General features: G+C 44.0%; 1 protein-coding gene across 1 annotated transcript in view; it reads right to left on the bottom strand.

The window, feature by feature from the left end:
• The window catches only part of PTH1R (parathyroid hormone 1 receptor), a 55399-nt gene extending 40678 nt beyond the window's left edge, over nucleotides 1-14721 (bottom strand). The window contains exons 1-2 of the mRNA XM_078604151.1: nucleotides 14656-14721; nucleotides 4894-4999 (exon numbers count right to left, since the gene is read on the bottom strand). Of these exons, the coding sequence (XP_078460277.1) occupies nucleotides 4894-4999; nucleotides 14656-14721 (172 nt within the window). The remainder of the gene's footprint in view (nucleotides 1-4893; nucleotides 5000-14655) is intronic.
• Between the last annotated feature and the right edge of the window lie 973 nt (nucleotides 14722-15694).

The raw sequence follows: 15694 nt of genomic DNA, 5'->3' as shown, positions 1-15694 counted from the left end.
TGGTGCTTCGGTGCGTGATGGTTGGCCGTGGGGATTCGGGCAATGGACCGCACTGGCACACCGTGTCATGGCAGTGGGATCATCCACAGTATGTGGATTTGTGCAGGGTGTTGAGGTGCAGATGGTCATAGATACGGGGGCATCCGCCACCATGGTTTTTGAGTTAATTTTTAGGACTCTGCCGTCGACGGAGAGTTGCCTTAGTCCGGTCGATAATCCGTGTGTTGCCGCTAATGGCATTGTGGGCCAAATTAAGGCATCAATACGGATTGGCGATATTGAAAGGACGGGCCCGGTGTTGGTTTCACGTTCATTGGCGTTGCCTTGTTTATTGGGGATGGATTTTTTGAAGAGAATGCCCCTCCAAATTTAATTTGACCAGGGTTGTGTGGAGTTACCGTCGGGGCATCGGTTGAGGTTTTTGGAGTCCCCAACTGGGTGGTGTATGGCTAACGCTGTGGTTCGGGCCCTGGTGTGTGAAACTGTTAGGGTTCCCCCGGGTGCACAGGTGATTGTACCCTTGAGGCTGCAGAAGCGGCTCGACCAGAAAATCATTGGGGGTGGGGTTATTTTAACCCCTTCCAATAAAGCAGTTCATGGGCTCACTTTGATAGGGGCTCAGACAATAGTGAGGGGGGATCAGGAGCCCTTCCTGCAAGTATTAAATGCTGGGCTGGATACCATGGTCATACAGGCTGGTACAGTGTTGGCCCACGCGACGGCTGCGTGTTGTGAGGATACGGATGATGTAATCACTCGGGTCGTGGCCGGGATTGAAGGGGAAGCGGTGTTGGATGACTCGTGGATGGATCCGTTGTGCATGGGTAATTCGGGTTTGTCGTGGGAGCAGAGGGGCGAGTTGCGGGCATTGCTTCGGGAATTCTCCGATGTATTTAATAAGGGTAAATTCAATGTGGGCTGCACGTCCCCGATGCGTCACCATATTGATACGGGTGGCGCCGCTCCCATTTGTCAGAACTCATTTCAATTTAGTCTGAAGGAAAAGGTCTACGCTTGTCAGGTGGTCAACGAGATGTTGGCCGCTGATATAATCTCCCCATCAACCAGTCCATGGGGTGCTCCCATTGTTCTGGTTAAAAAGGACATGAGTTTGCGATTTTGTGTGGACTTTCGGAAATTGAATAAGGTCTCCATGGCGGACGCGTATCCTCTCCCATGGATGGACGATTCGTTGGATGCTTTTTCTCCACCCTGGATCTATTGTCAGGGTTTTGGCAGTTGCCCCTGGATGAAAGTTCAAAACCGCGTTCCGGACTCCGCAAGGGCTGTTTCAATTTATGTGCTTCCGATGGGGCTTCACTCGGCTCCGGCTACGTTTCAGCGACTTATGGAGTTGGTACTATTGGGGCTCCAATGGGAGTCATGTCTGATCTATTTGGATGACGTAATTGTCTTTGGCCGCACGTTACAAGAACATCTGCAGTGGTTGCATGCGGTATTTGTTAAAATGCGGGCGGCTAATTTGAAATTCAAGCCACAGAAATGTTAGCTCTTGCAAAAATTGGTTCAATACCTGGGGAACATTGTTACCGAGTCCGGGATCGCCATGGTCCCTGACAAGACTGTGTGCGTAAGTGGCCGACCCCCACGTCGGTGGGTGAGGTCCGCAGTTTTGTGGGGTTCGTGTTGTATTACCGCCGCTTCATGCCCAGATTTGTGACAATCTCGATGCCGCTCCATGCTCTCACGGCTAAGGGCCAGAGGTTTCGGTGGGGGATGGAGGAAGCCGCATTTGTTACGCTGCGCGACGGCTTCATGAACGCACTCCCCCTTTGATACCCCGATTTCTCCTTGCCGTTTACATTGGATACGGACGCCAGTGATACCAGGATCGGCGCCGTGTTGTCACAGGTGGAGAGCGTGGTCGCTTATGGTAGCTGGGTGGTGTCCCCCGCAGAGCAGCGCTATTGTGTTACACTCCACAAGTTGTTGGCTATCGTGCACTTTGTACAACAGTACTGCCTGTACCTCCTATGGTAGGCAGTTTATGGTGCGCACAGATCACGCGGCTTTGCAATACGTGCTATGTGTTAATCAGCCGTCCGTGGGTTGGAAATATTGCAATATTATTAATTCGAAGTCACCTAAAGGAAAGGGTTACACCACTGCAACGTGGACACTATGTCACAGTTATCGCTGAAGAGCCAGTGTGCATGTTTGATGAGCGCCGGCCATTGTAAGCAGGTGAATGTGGGTGGGCTGGGTGCCGTGGTAGCATCGATGGATGCTCCGCCACCCGCACCGGGGGTGGCATGCGATAATACTATTGGTGTTGCGCATGAGGAATGGGGGCGCCTCCAAGCGGAGGATGCCTCCTAACTAAAGTTATGGCGCCGTGGTGATGCACCAAGCGATAGCATGGGTCTAGGGAGTATGTCCCCCGTGCTCCTCCGAGATGGGCTACTTATGCGCTGGAATAGGGAAGTACAGCGGTACTGTATCGTGGTGCCAACTGCTCTGCGGGGTAGAGTGGCGAGAGCTGCCCATGTGCGATTGCACCTAGGGGTGCAGAAAACATTGGCTACGTTGAAGCTGAACTTCTTTTGGCCCGGGTTGTATAGAATGTGCTCACCGGAAGCGCCCGCCGAGACTGACCCGACCACCGCTGCAGTCCATTGGGGTGTCCCGTGTAAACGAGCTCGTTGCCCTCAACATCTTCAGGCCATTTCCTACCACTCCGAGGGGAAATAAATTATTGCTGGTAGGGGTAGAGTACCTGTCACGGTGGCCAGTGGCATGGCGCCTACCGGATTAGTTGGCAGCGTTTATTACGGACGTATTCCTGCATGGTTATGTGACGTCTCCTTACGGACCAGGGTGGAATTTTTTCTTAAAAACTATTGCAAGAGGTATGTGATTTGTTGGGTATGAAGAAAATTCGAACCTCGCCCTACACATCCCCAGACTGACAGGATGGTAGAGCATTTACATAGGACACTTACGTCCATGTTGTGCCAACAAGTCAACGAGGCACAGTCCGATTGGGACCAACACGTTCCGGGAGTTCTTGCGGCCGATCGGATGGCCCCTCATGCCTCTACTGGATTCTCCCCATTTTTTTTTTTAATCTACAGAAGAGAATGCGACCCCCCCCCCCCCCCATGGAAGCCAAGTTAAATATTGAGCCAAGCAAAAAGAGAGTCGCTGTGCCGGGACTGATGAGCCTCGCCCTAAAGCGGTTGACGGAGGCACGGGAGGCGTCCCGGGGAAATTCGACAACTGGCAGGCTGCAAATGAGAAATTGGCTGGGCTTAAGGAATCGGGAAAACCGTGGGAACCTGGGGTGAGGGCATGGCTGCATTGCCCTCAGGTGCCCATGGGCACATCTCCTAAATTACATAGGCCATGGCAGGGCCCGGTGGAGGTAATTGAGGTTTGGAGGCCGCAGTGTGTATGTGCACCCATCACGACTGAAACCATATTTTCCACCTTATGAGGGAAATTCATCTCCACCATCTGATGGCCAGGTGTGTGATGTGTCTGACAGGGACGGACGTACGTTTACGGAGATTTCGCCTCTGCGAGACTCTGTTCTTCCATCCGCAGGATCCCAGGGCGTGACGCACATGGAAACGGCGGCGGTGCCGCCCACAGGCAGACCGGGGTAGACGGTACAACTGCCACCCGCTTCTTCCTCTTCTCCATCTTCGTCCTGGGGGGGACCACGCCATTGGGCCAGCTGCGAGTCACCCCCAGGGTCCCTGGGGGACCCGTGCCAGGTCCATACAAGGGACTGGCGAAAAGGACCCGTTCCAATATGGTTCGGTTCAGATGACCACCCCTACTCATCATTGGATTGCTGTTATTTTGGGGGCTGGATTGTTGCCATACATTGCGAAGTGTTGCATAGAGGTCAGCCGAGACGGCTGGGTTTTTTTCACGGGGGGGGGGGGGGGGGGGGGGTGTGATGTAGTGACATAGAATGAGTCACTGGAGCGTGTGCCGCTGGGAGATTGGTAGACAATAGAATTAGGGGTAACAGTTCATTCTACCAGTTGCACCTGTGGGCAAGGCACGGAGGTTATCTCGGGGATTTAGAGGGGTGCGGGGCCGCGGGCGGAGCCTGGCCACGCTGGGCAGGATATAAGGCGAGCTCCGACTCACAGTCGGGGTTGCTGCGATCTAGAGTGGAACTCGTCGTGCCGTCATCATTGTGATCTTCACCCTCTTCAAGTTGTGGGTCTGGCAGCATGTTGGCTGTCCCGACCCGGTGTGTGGTTATCCCCTAAGGTTATGAAGGCCGGAATAAAAGAGAGAGTACCTCCTACAAGTGTCTGTGAATTAGCACACTACACATGTACCAATCTAGCTACACTTTAATATCAGATGAGGTGGTGACGACTCGCTGGCAGAGGTCATGAGTCAAACCCAGAAGTTATGGGTTAACTGATTAGGGTGATTTACAGATACACTGTCTGTGTCCCCCATTCTTGCAATCCACATACATGTTCAGGATGTGTTCTGAATTTCAAATGAATCCGATACATATGAAACTTTGGCGTACATACAATATTTGGGAGATCAGAATTTTTTTCTAATTAATCTTAAGATATGATGTCGCCAGAAGTAAGGTAAATTCCTGTAAAAAGTGTGTTTATGTGTAACTTCTTAAATTATAAATATATATGTAAGGTTTACATTAAACTGTTAGTTTACCTAATGGAAAGTTCTGTTAAAATGCTTCATTAAATTCCTCATTTAAAATTGTTAAAACGATTATTTTTTGAGTAAACAATTAAATTTAGTACATTTTGTAAAAATGTGGAGAAAAAGTGATTCACCTGAAAATAGGCCAAAAAATATAAAAATACATGAAATCTGAGACTAATCCCAGATGCATGAAAACCGATGCACACTGACACAACATCATACCCGCTAAAGATGCATTTGTGGAGAGAATTGTTCTCTCGCAATGTTTCTTGGCCTCTGTCAGCATGAACATCTGCTCCTCTTTGGTGATGACATCGTCAGAATCGATCTTTCGGAAAGGGTACAAAAAATCGTGACGCAGCATTAAATTTGAAGCAGTGCATAGCACACACGTCGCAAATGTCTGAGACACTTCAGTTATAGGTCAACAGATAAATGACATCAGTAGGAAAATAAATCCCGTTGCTTCACATAATGAAAACAGGACTAATGAAAGTGCTTTAAAAATACCAAGCGGAATTCTTGATAGCACTCTGGTACGAATTACTCATTCAATGCATATTCGGAAACCACATTTTAACCCAAATAATTCAATTATCCTTGAATGCTACTCCTGAGCTAGTTACCTCATTCAAAATATGTTGATACTACAGTTACAGTATGACCAGTGACCCAAGGGTCAACTAACACAACTGTATATATTAACACTTAAGTTGTCCTATAGAGAAACTTACCACCACATTGGAAATGCGGAATCTCCAGCAATGGCTCAGGACCGGCATCAGACATGAGTGCGATCCAGTTCCAAAGAAAATATGATTCATTGTAGTGTGTTATTCGAAATTAGTTATTGTAATACACGCATTTCCGATTTACCTACATGCATTTCTGTCGGTCACGTTTGCTCAAATATATTTTGATAGTGATCTAAGATATGAGGGACCACAATGCACTTCCTTAGGAAACATTGATGGCTTTTGTGTAATACACAAAGCCTAAGTGCTTTTTACAAATGTTTGCGTGTTTTAAACCACTGTTTTACCTGCGTCCGAACTGAAACACTTGCAAATGGTGAAAACTCAATCGCCCTATTAAGTAAAAAAAAATGGGATGCCACAACAATTCCAAAGGATTTACATTGGCTTTCCATATCCAAGGGATGCGAATTTTAGATCCTCATGTTAACCTATACAGCCTTCAATAAAATGGATATATATCCAATTAACTTCATGTTTACAGTCTGGGAAGAGCCCTTAAATGAGCATACCGCTCTCCATGCAGCTTCCACGTGTTTAAGACTGACTGATAGTCAAAATATCTTTAGGTTGTGAACTTTATGTTGTGGCAGAGGTGATCCTGCAGGATAGCCTTTAAACACGCGTGCAACAAAAAATATCGTTTGGAATGTTAAGATTGGTTACGAGGAAATTAATGTGGGATTAAAAAATATGTTGCCAACAAACTTTGATGACGGAGACTTGTGTTGCCTCCGAAACGTCGTGATTTTTATTTTATTTTACTTTCATTTATTTTAATGTTTTACCTACGTGACTTTACCGAAAAAAACCTAAGAATATGACTATCCGTGTTTATTCTGCATATATCTTTCCGGTTAGTTACCTCAGCTAGTTGGGGTGACGACCGCGATTTTCCCTTGGCCCACACACAAGCAGATATGTCCATATCGCTAAATTAGTACAATCTTCCAATGCAAGCATCGCCCTAATGAACACAACTGCTCTGCTCATAGCACACCTGCACACATTACTTCTTGCTGAAGGAGTTTCAGGGCAAATTTACTCACTGTATATTTTTAGGGAACGCCGTCAGTTTAATTTGTAAGGGATTATTGGCACTAGGCATTAGTGCGGCGTACAATGTATAGTTATTCATCACAATCATTTATTATCTTACTATATATTATCTATGATATTCAAATTGAGCCTTGGGTGGGGTGCCTTGGCACTATAATTTCCCCCTTTTTTAAATCCTTTATATTAATTCTAGATTTGAAGCTTTCGTGACTGCAAGGAATCATATTCTCAGGATTTTCGGTAAAGTCACATAGGTAAAACATCAAAATTTATGAAAAAAAAAAAAAAAATCACGACGTTTCGGAGGCAACACAAGTCTCCGTCATCAGGTGGGACCGTCACAGCCGAATTAGCTGCATCAAGTGAGGCAATGATTCAAGATGTAATCCCTTATAAGCAAGTTGAAGGGGGGAGGAGAGGGGGGGGGAGCTCATCAGAATGTGGTAGCCAATGAATGGAACGTATCGGGAGGGAGGGGGGCGGGGCTCAAAGACAGCACGGGGTGTTAATACAACGCATCGGGAGGGGGAGCCAAAAAAATTGGACGACGGCTTGGACGCTGTTGCTGCTGCACACGCCAACACAATGGACAGAGAGGGGGAGGGGAGGTCTGATACACATGATAGACAAAATAACGAAAATGCCCATGTTTATACCAATGCTGGATGAACAATGAAGAGAGTACTGTTAAAAAACTGGGGATGTTAACACTCGGTAAAGTAAAGTAAAATAGTGCCTGTCAGATAAGATGGTCCAAAAAAGTGTAATTAAGTCTTTTTTGCGTGGTTGATAACATCTTTCCAATGATTACTAAGTTTGTACCCATCATCACGGTTGAAATTATGTCTGTGTTTGTATATTTGTATGGCTTCGTGTACAAACCTTTGATGGTAGCCGGGAGGTTTGCAGAGAACCTTGGTCTCGGAAAAGACAATTTCATGAGAGCCCACCGAGTTGTAGCAATGATCGGCAACGGCAGAAGAATCAGTTCTGCCGTGTTTCAGATCTGACTTGTGCTCGCGGACACGATCAGAAACATGACGTTTCGTTTCTCCAATGTAGCAATCACCACAAATGCAACTCAATTTGTAGACTCCTGAGAATATGATTCCTTTATATTAAGTTCGCATGCTTGCTTGCGTGCTTGCTTGCGTGTGTAGTAAGACCGAATTAGGTGCACACACACACGGCTTGGAGGCAACACTATTTATTAAACGGTAAGTAATATAACACTGTACATAAGGTGGTGACCACCTTCCTCAACTCACTAACACTCTGGAACACGACACAGACTGGACCAGGCAGGCAACGGCCTGCCTGGCCCAGGACGACGACTCGGGACTTGACGACCGATGATGTCTTCACTTTGGAGTACAGTACAACAGCCTCGCTCTGCGTTCACACCACGCTTATATCTGGTTTGGCGTGGCTGGCTCCGCCCGGCGTGGCTGGCTCTCTTCAGGCCACGCCTCCCTTCCCAGGACACGCCTCACTTCCCCCACCTCTGGGAAGGTCCGGATCCCTCCAGCACGTGACCCCCCAGGCACCCCCTTGGGGCCCCCATCCCTCGTACAGGCCGACACAGTAGTGACCATTCTATGTCACTACACGTGCTTGCTTGCTTACGACCGTGCAAATCTTTCGGTCGTTTTTTAACCCACTTCCCGTGATCCAATCGAGCTGACATTTTCCACACAGACTCGTTGTGACAGACAATTAATGTTCGTGAAAAAAAATTCCCAAAATTTTACACTTTTTAGGCAAAAAAATATTATTTTACATATATTCAAATAGAACTCATTCTTGGCTTTGGCTGAACGTCACAGTATAAGAGCCCAGAGCGTAACCCCTCCACAGGCCGTGGCGGAGTAGCGCAGTTGGTAGCGCCCTCGCTTCCCATGCCAAAGGTCGCGGGATTGATCCCCGCGTCCTCCACAGGCGAATATATTTTTAAATCCTTTATATTAAGTTCGCTGCCACGCATATAAAGGATTTATAGTGAAAAACTTTGTTTTTACGGGTTATACTTATCAACAAATTCACCACTGGTTTGCATGGAGTTGACAGGAGGCATTGTCTAATCATGCCGTTTGCTCGAAATTGGATGTTAAACACCCATTCACAAATATTTCAATATTTACTGTTGCAAAATGTAATCATTGACAGAATGAAAATAGTATTCATAGCTGACTTATTTTGCACTTAATATGGATGATTCGTATGTATGAATGTTCATGTGGATTAGCAATGCTGCACGATGTCCCTTTGGGTATGTTTTCAGACACCAATATCAGTGACTCACAGAATGTGTTGGGCAGTCTTCATGTTTTCACCATCACTTGCACCATTGATTATAAATATTAGCGGTTGTGTTAGTTGAAGTTAGGTGAACGCAGCTTGTAAAATTACTTCTAGGTAATTGTAATACTTATTACCGAGGATTTTTATGGATAACACGTATATGCTGACGAAACAAGCAATCAGAATTTTTATAATTAATATTTCAGTGCACCCAAACCGATTGTGGCAAAATTAACATCTTAATTTGAATCACAGCTTGTGAATGGAGAGTGACATGAACTGAAATTGTAACCCTAAAAACTGACATGAATTTTATATAGTGTGAACAGGGGCACAACCATAAATCAGAACCCACGTGACTATCATATTAAAAGGGATAATCGTAGAATGTAAACCGGAACTGCATGTCAGAAAAAGGGCATTGGCTCCCAGTGCACACACACACCACAAAGTGTATCAATGCCCTGCAAATTTGCAGGCACTGGAATAAGAGCCAGGAGCCCTCTACCGAAAGAGTAACACACTTAAATTTTGACTTAAAACTTTCGTGACTGCAGGAATTCATATTCTATGGTTCTTTCGGTAAAGTCACTTAAAAATAAATAATAAAAATAAAATAATAAAAATAAAGATAATAAAAATATCACGACGTTTCGATTGCAACATAAGTAGTCGTCATCAGGAACAGGGAGGTTAGCCTCTGAGGGCAAGCTGTTTATAAAGGTTTAGAGATGGGCGGGGCAGCTAATGTTAATGTAGGAGAAGGCTCGGACACTGGCATTAGGTCTACTCCAATCAAAAGCTGTTTATAAAGGTTTAAACATGGGTGGGGCAGCTAATGTTAATGTAGGAGAGGGCTCGGACACTGGCATTAGATCTACACCAATCAAAGAGCTGTTTATAAAGGTTTAAACATGGGTGGGGCAGCTAATGTTAATGTAGGAGAAAGCTCCGACACCGGCAGTAGGTCTACACCAATCAAAGCATTGCACCTCGCTCCACACACCCACACTGCTGACAGTGGAGGTTGACAGGAAAACACAAATCAAGTCATGACCCAAAGTGGTTGATGACATTTTCCAATGATCGCTCAGTCTATAACCTTCCTCTCAGTTGAAACTGTCTCTGTGTCTGTATATATGGATGGCTTCATGAACGAATCTTTGTTGACAACCAGTAGGCTTGCAAAATACCATCGTCTTCGAGAAATCTATTTTGTCTGAGCAAGCCGCAATAAAATAATGATCAGCCACGGCAGAAGTATTAGTCCTACAATGTTGCAAATCTGCCTTATGTTCACGGACACAGTCCGAAACATGTCGCTTAGTTTCCCCAATGTAACTGCTGCCTCAAATACAGCTTTGTTTGTAGACGCCGGGATATTGTATGTCAGGAATCTTGTCTTTCACAGATGGGATCAGATCACGAATTTTATGTACTGTGTTAAATCGGACCTGGATCTTGTGTTTGTTCATGATTTTTGAAATCATTTTGGTTACCCCTGCTATGTGAGGCAGGGTGATGGTTTTCATTGGATCCTCAGATGGCTCCGTCCTCATGGTTGGGGTGTTGGCTTTGCAGATCCGTAGTCAGGATATCCATTCGCCTTGAGAGCTTGGTGTATGTGTTTGAGTCCACTGGTTAGGTTTTCATGGTCGGAGATACATTGAGCTCTATGGTGTAGCGTTTTGATGAGGGGATTCTTCTGGGATGGATGGTAGTAGGAATCAGGTTTTAGGTAGGCATCAGTATGGGTTAATTTCCTGTAGACAGAATGGCTCATTGAGCCATCTAATCTCTTTTTTCTTAGGACATCCAAGAAGGGTAGCATGTCATCCTTTTTAACCTCCATGGTGAATTTGATGGCTGGATGTATGGAATTGATGTGGTTGAGGAATTGGTTTAGAGCTGGTTGGCCATGTGGCCAGATGACAAACGTGTCATCTACGTACCTTTTCAACAGGGACGGGGGTAGAGTGGATGCCTGGATGGCGTCCATCTCAAAATTTTCCATGAAAATATTGGCTACAACCGGAGATAAGGGAGAACCCATTGGGGTGCCTTCAGTTTGTATGTAGAAAGTGACATAACCCCTGACTGAAAAAACTTGAGAGAACCCTCCTGAAAATAAATGTTTCATGACTGGGTAAGGAAGGCACATACAAATAAAAAAACTAACCAAAAAATATATTTTTTAATTTTACTATGTAAGGCCCACTGAGCTATATAGTTATTTTTCAGAAGCGACCTGGCCATAAGTGATAGCTCAACGATATGATTTATAAACAGAAGGTGTGTACCGGATTAATTGCACTTGTGGCAAATGCTATGTTGGGCAAACAGGACAAATAATCAGCACCAGACTAAAAGAACACCAAAGAAATATTAAATACTCCCAAATACAACAGTCAGTAGTGACAGAAGACGCGTGCCAACAAAGACACTCAATTGATTTTGATAATGTTCAAGTTCTGTGCAAAACTAGTTAATACTGGTCAATACTAATTAGAGAATCTATCGAAATTGAGAGAAATAAAAATAATTTTAACCATTCGGTTAGCTATAGACGTTGTGCTGCTTGGAAGCGAATCATTAAATAATACAATATTAAAAATGCCTATACAGTTTCGATTTAAAGCTTTCGTGACTGCAGGGATTCATCTTCTTGGTTCTTTCGGTAAAGTCACGTAGAAGGGAAGTAATAAAATAATAAAAATAAAACATAATAAAATGAGTACCCATAGTCATTGATATGCAATCACGAATCCCCCATCACGTCGCGCAAGAAGAGCACACAAGTGTTGTGTGCTCTATTTAAGGAACGAAACAGGAGGATTAATCCACGAATCTGGCTGTCGCCTGATGAAGCTAGTTGTACTTACTGGCGAAACGTCGTACTCATATTGTAAATGCTGTGGCTTGGCTCTCCAGCACACCGGTGTGTTGTACTAGTAACGAATTGGCACGTTCTGTTTACGTGACAAACCTTACTAATTGGCTGTGTCGGGTGGTGGCGGCTTCAATGACACATTTATATATATTTACGTGATCTGACCCAAAATCCTGTATTATGCATGATATTGGTCGCGAAAGCCTACGTGTTAAACTGAATTATGGTAAAAATAACGGATGAATATGATAAACGAGGATCATGATTGATGACGATGTTGATGAGAATTACTGATGATGTACCAACCCTTATTTAAGTTTGAGTCTTCCCTAGGGGATGCTCAAATCTGAGTTTTTCCATGGCTGGGAATTTAACTTAGGTAAGTGGTGTTGTAGCAAAGTGAGCAAGCCACTGCGCCACGACTCCCCACTTAAATATTCGAAAAGCAAAGGCAGTGACTTCACAAATGGCGGTAAATTAATTGTATTGTTCAAGATGAATGGTAAGGTTAATTAGAGTGATCAATGTTAGGAGGAAAACATACCTGGATAACAGTAACACAAATTGCTAGTTAAAATGTAGACACGGAAAGATTGCATATCCTTTCCGTAATACTCAAAATGTATAGAGTCTTCCCTCGTTATTCGCGAGGGATACACTCTGGAGATGCTCATGAACAGCACATTTCGTGGATAATGATATTTGCCTACGAAAACCTATTTTTTAAAAATAATTTACCTTATAAATATTCGTAAATACGCTGTTAAATACGTATATATCATCATTGACGCAAATATTTTAATTGGTTGTAATTATTTCTTTACCTCATTATTTTCGCTCTCATCATTTTATCTCATCACTTTCTCTCTCTCTCTCGATGCAGTCATGTAGAGTTCCAGATGCGATTTGCAGACAGCCAAATAATCGCGGATATCAAGTGCGTATATAACGAGGGAATACTGTAGCAATTAAAAAAATGTAGTAAATACACAAATGTGCAACTCACACAGTTTTTGTTATATTCGGAGGCACAGGAAAACACAGACAAACGGGAAGGCAGCCAGAACCAGCACCAACGTGTGCTCAATCTCTGTGGCCCTATATTGGGATATTTGGCCAACTCCATGAATTAGTGTTTATGTCTGTGGGAGCAAACCGGAGGAAACCCACGTGTGCAAGGGGGGCAACAATCCACTGATAAGTGGAGTCCTCTTAACACCATTTCCATCATGAGTGTTTGACCGTACTGAGCTGCGAGATGGCCAGAAAATGGCAGAACAAAAATGGATCACTGAATATTCACAATAATTTTTTTTGCATTAGATGGCGTAAATACAAATATGTATGTCGTTCACCAACCCCCACCCGACACAGAAAATTAGCAAGGTTTGTCACGTAAACAAAACGTGGCAAATAGTTACTACCGGTGTGTTGGAGAGTAGAACCACAACATTTACAATTCGAGTACGAGGTTTCACTGGTGATTACAACCAGCTTCATCAGGCGATTTGCCAGAATTGTGAAGAAGAATACTATTAGTCACGAAAGCCGACGTGTTGAATATGTTTGGAAAATTGAGAGCCCCCTCGAAGCATGGGTTTTCTGTGAGTACTCAAGTTTTCTCTCACAGACCAAGCACTCGTTTGAACTCAGATGTTCTCCCGGGACCACTATCTCCTCTGCATCATCTTCTATGTCAAAATTGTCACCATCAGCAATATCATCATCGTCATGGCCATTATCATCTGCTGCATGCAACAGGTCAGTATCATCCTCATTACCATCAAAGCAGCTGGGACATCCTGATCATCTTTCCATATCATCATCGTTTTTTCGTCTTCATGTTCCTTTGTAATCATATAATTATCAATATATCCATGAACACTTCATCACAACGTTCATATGACATTAACGTTAATTAAAGTAATGTTTTGGTATTTCAAAATAATGTTGTGTTAAAAAGCAACGCATTTCACAAAATATCCCAATCATGCAATATTAATTTTGATATTAAATAGCTATTAATAATATTGATTTTAAATGCACATATATTTAGCATGCATAGCAGTAGTTAATCCAAGCATTATACATGATGATTGAAATAAATAAAATACGAATTGCTTGTCTCCAAGCGCATGTATGTAAATAAAGAGGAGTAACTGTATTGTGAGCATAAAATTAACGTAACCAAGCTAAAACCCCATCTGTTTTCAGTCACTGATATTGATGTTAGGGTTTTACATTCATGGTAATCGCTGGGAGTCTGTTGCATACATTTACATTCTCACCTAACTTCATTGTTGCATGCATGGTTGCAAAATATTATATACAAAGAAAAAAAGCAAGTGGTTCATACAATATTTTTGGGGCACATCCTCGTGAGTAAAATGTGTGTTGCACATCCCTCCACCACCCAACAACGCCAATTAATAAAAGTGTCACGTCAACAAACGTGTCAATCTGGCTGCTTCATCAGCACCACCGGTGTGGCGGACAGCAATCCACACCACTTAGCAATTTCGTACAATGTCCTGTGTGTCTAAATACCAAACATTCCATATAATGCTTACATGCTCATATTAACTTTATTTTCAAGCTATAAAAAATAATGTCACTTCCATAAACAAATTAATAACACGAGCAAAAATGTTTTACGTCCCTCAAGCAGTCAAGTCACCGCTAGATGAAGGCCACCGCATGCACGTGTTAGTCATAGAGATTGTTTGGCCATACTTCACCACGCTGGTCAGTGTGTATTTATGAAGGGTTTTTGGGGGTGGGAGTGTTCCAGAACTGTTTCAGATATCACTCTCCACGAACGTTAGCCGTGGACGACAATCGAACGATCACGTGTGCACATTGGTTTCAGTCAGTGTTAAGCACAATTATTTAAAATGCACTTAAAATACGAGAGTCGCCGACTGACTAATTTCCACTTAAAAAAAATACAACAAGAGGCACGACCATTATGTTTCTCACCTGTGCGTAGACGTGGGCACACACCAGCAGGACATGCACGTGCAGTGCCCGTGCATAGAATCCCATTGCGGACCTTCGACTCGATGCACAGCAGTAGCAGCAGCAGTGGCAGATAGACACCAGAGCGGGCGTTCCCCCCTCTTTCCGCGTGTGCGTCTTCCTCTCGCTCGCTCTCTCGCTCCCTCTCTCCTGCTACACCACTTCTCTGTGTTATACGGGACGTATAGGATCCGCGTGCAGCCTTGTATCTCTAGCGCTCGGCCGAAATGAATCGATGTCAGTGGGGCTTTTCAATTGCATGGCGGTGCGAATTAATTCCAAGCGTTCACATTGATTTTGCTTCCCCCCCCCCCGCACTCCTCCCCTCTCCCTGCTCTCACGCTGCCTCTCCCTGTCTCCCTTGAGCCCGTCACGCCTTGATAAGTTCACACGAGCGGCCACAGTGTGCATGGCAGGACTAACACGCCGGCTATAATATGTAAGTTATACAGGGTGGCCCAAAAGTCAGGACACATAGGGTTATTTCATTTAACACTGCCATTATTTTTTGTATTTTTCATTCTTTATGTTAATATGTTTTTCTTATAATTGCTAATATCTATTTTTATTTGCCTTTTCAGATGAAATAAAAAAAATCGAAATAAAACTGGTGAAAGGCGAACAAGTGCAATTTGTTTTTGTATATGCTTTTTATATATGCAGCTGTAATATTTTAAAAAAGTCCTAATTCATTTCAAAATAGAATTCATGCACGCATTGATGTGAATGGAAGTCAATTTGAACGTTTGTTAAAGTAAATATAATAACCTTGTGTCCTAACTTTTGGGCCACCCTGTAACTCCGATTAACACAGTTGGCTATGTACGGTGCGAAAGAAGTTCAACATACATACATAACACTGCGTGCTCATGTGTGTGTGTAGAGCTACACATCTAATCGTACTTGAGGCGAAAGCGTAGCCCTAATAAAACAATTGTACAGCATTCATTATCTCCTTTTGCAGCTCTGCCTTGTCGTGGCAATACCACATTCCCATAGT

The sequence above is a fragment of the Lampetra planeri genome, chromosome 21, assembly GCF_965212315.1.
Source record: "Lampetra planeri chromosome 21, kcLamPlan1.2.h2, whole genome shotgun sequence".
Classification (NCBI taxonomy): domain Eukaryota; kingdom Metazoa; phylum Chordata; class Hyperoartia; order Petromyzontiformes; family Petromyzontidae; genus Lampetra; species Lampetra planeri.
This window is presented reverse-complemented; position numbering and strand designations above follow the sequence as displayed.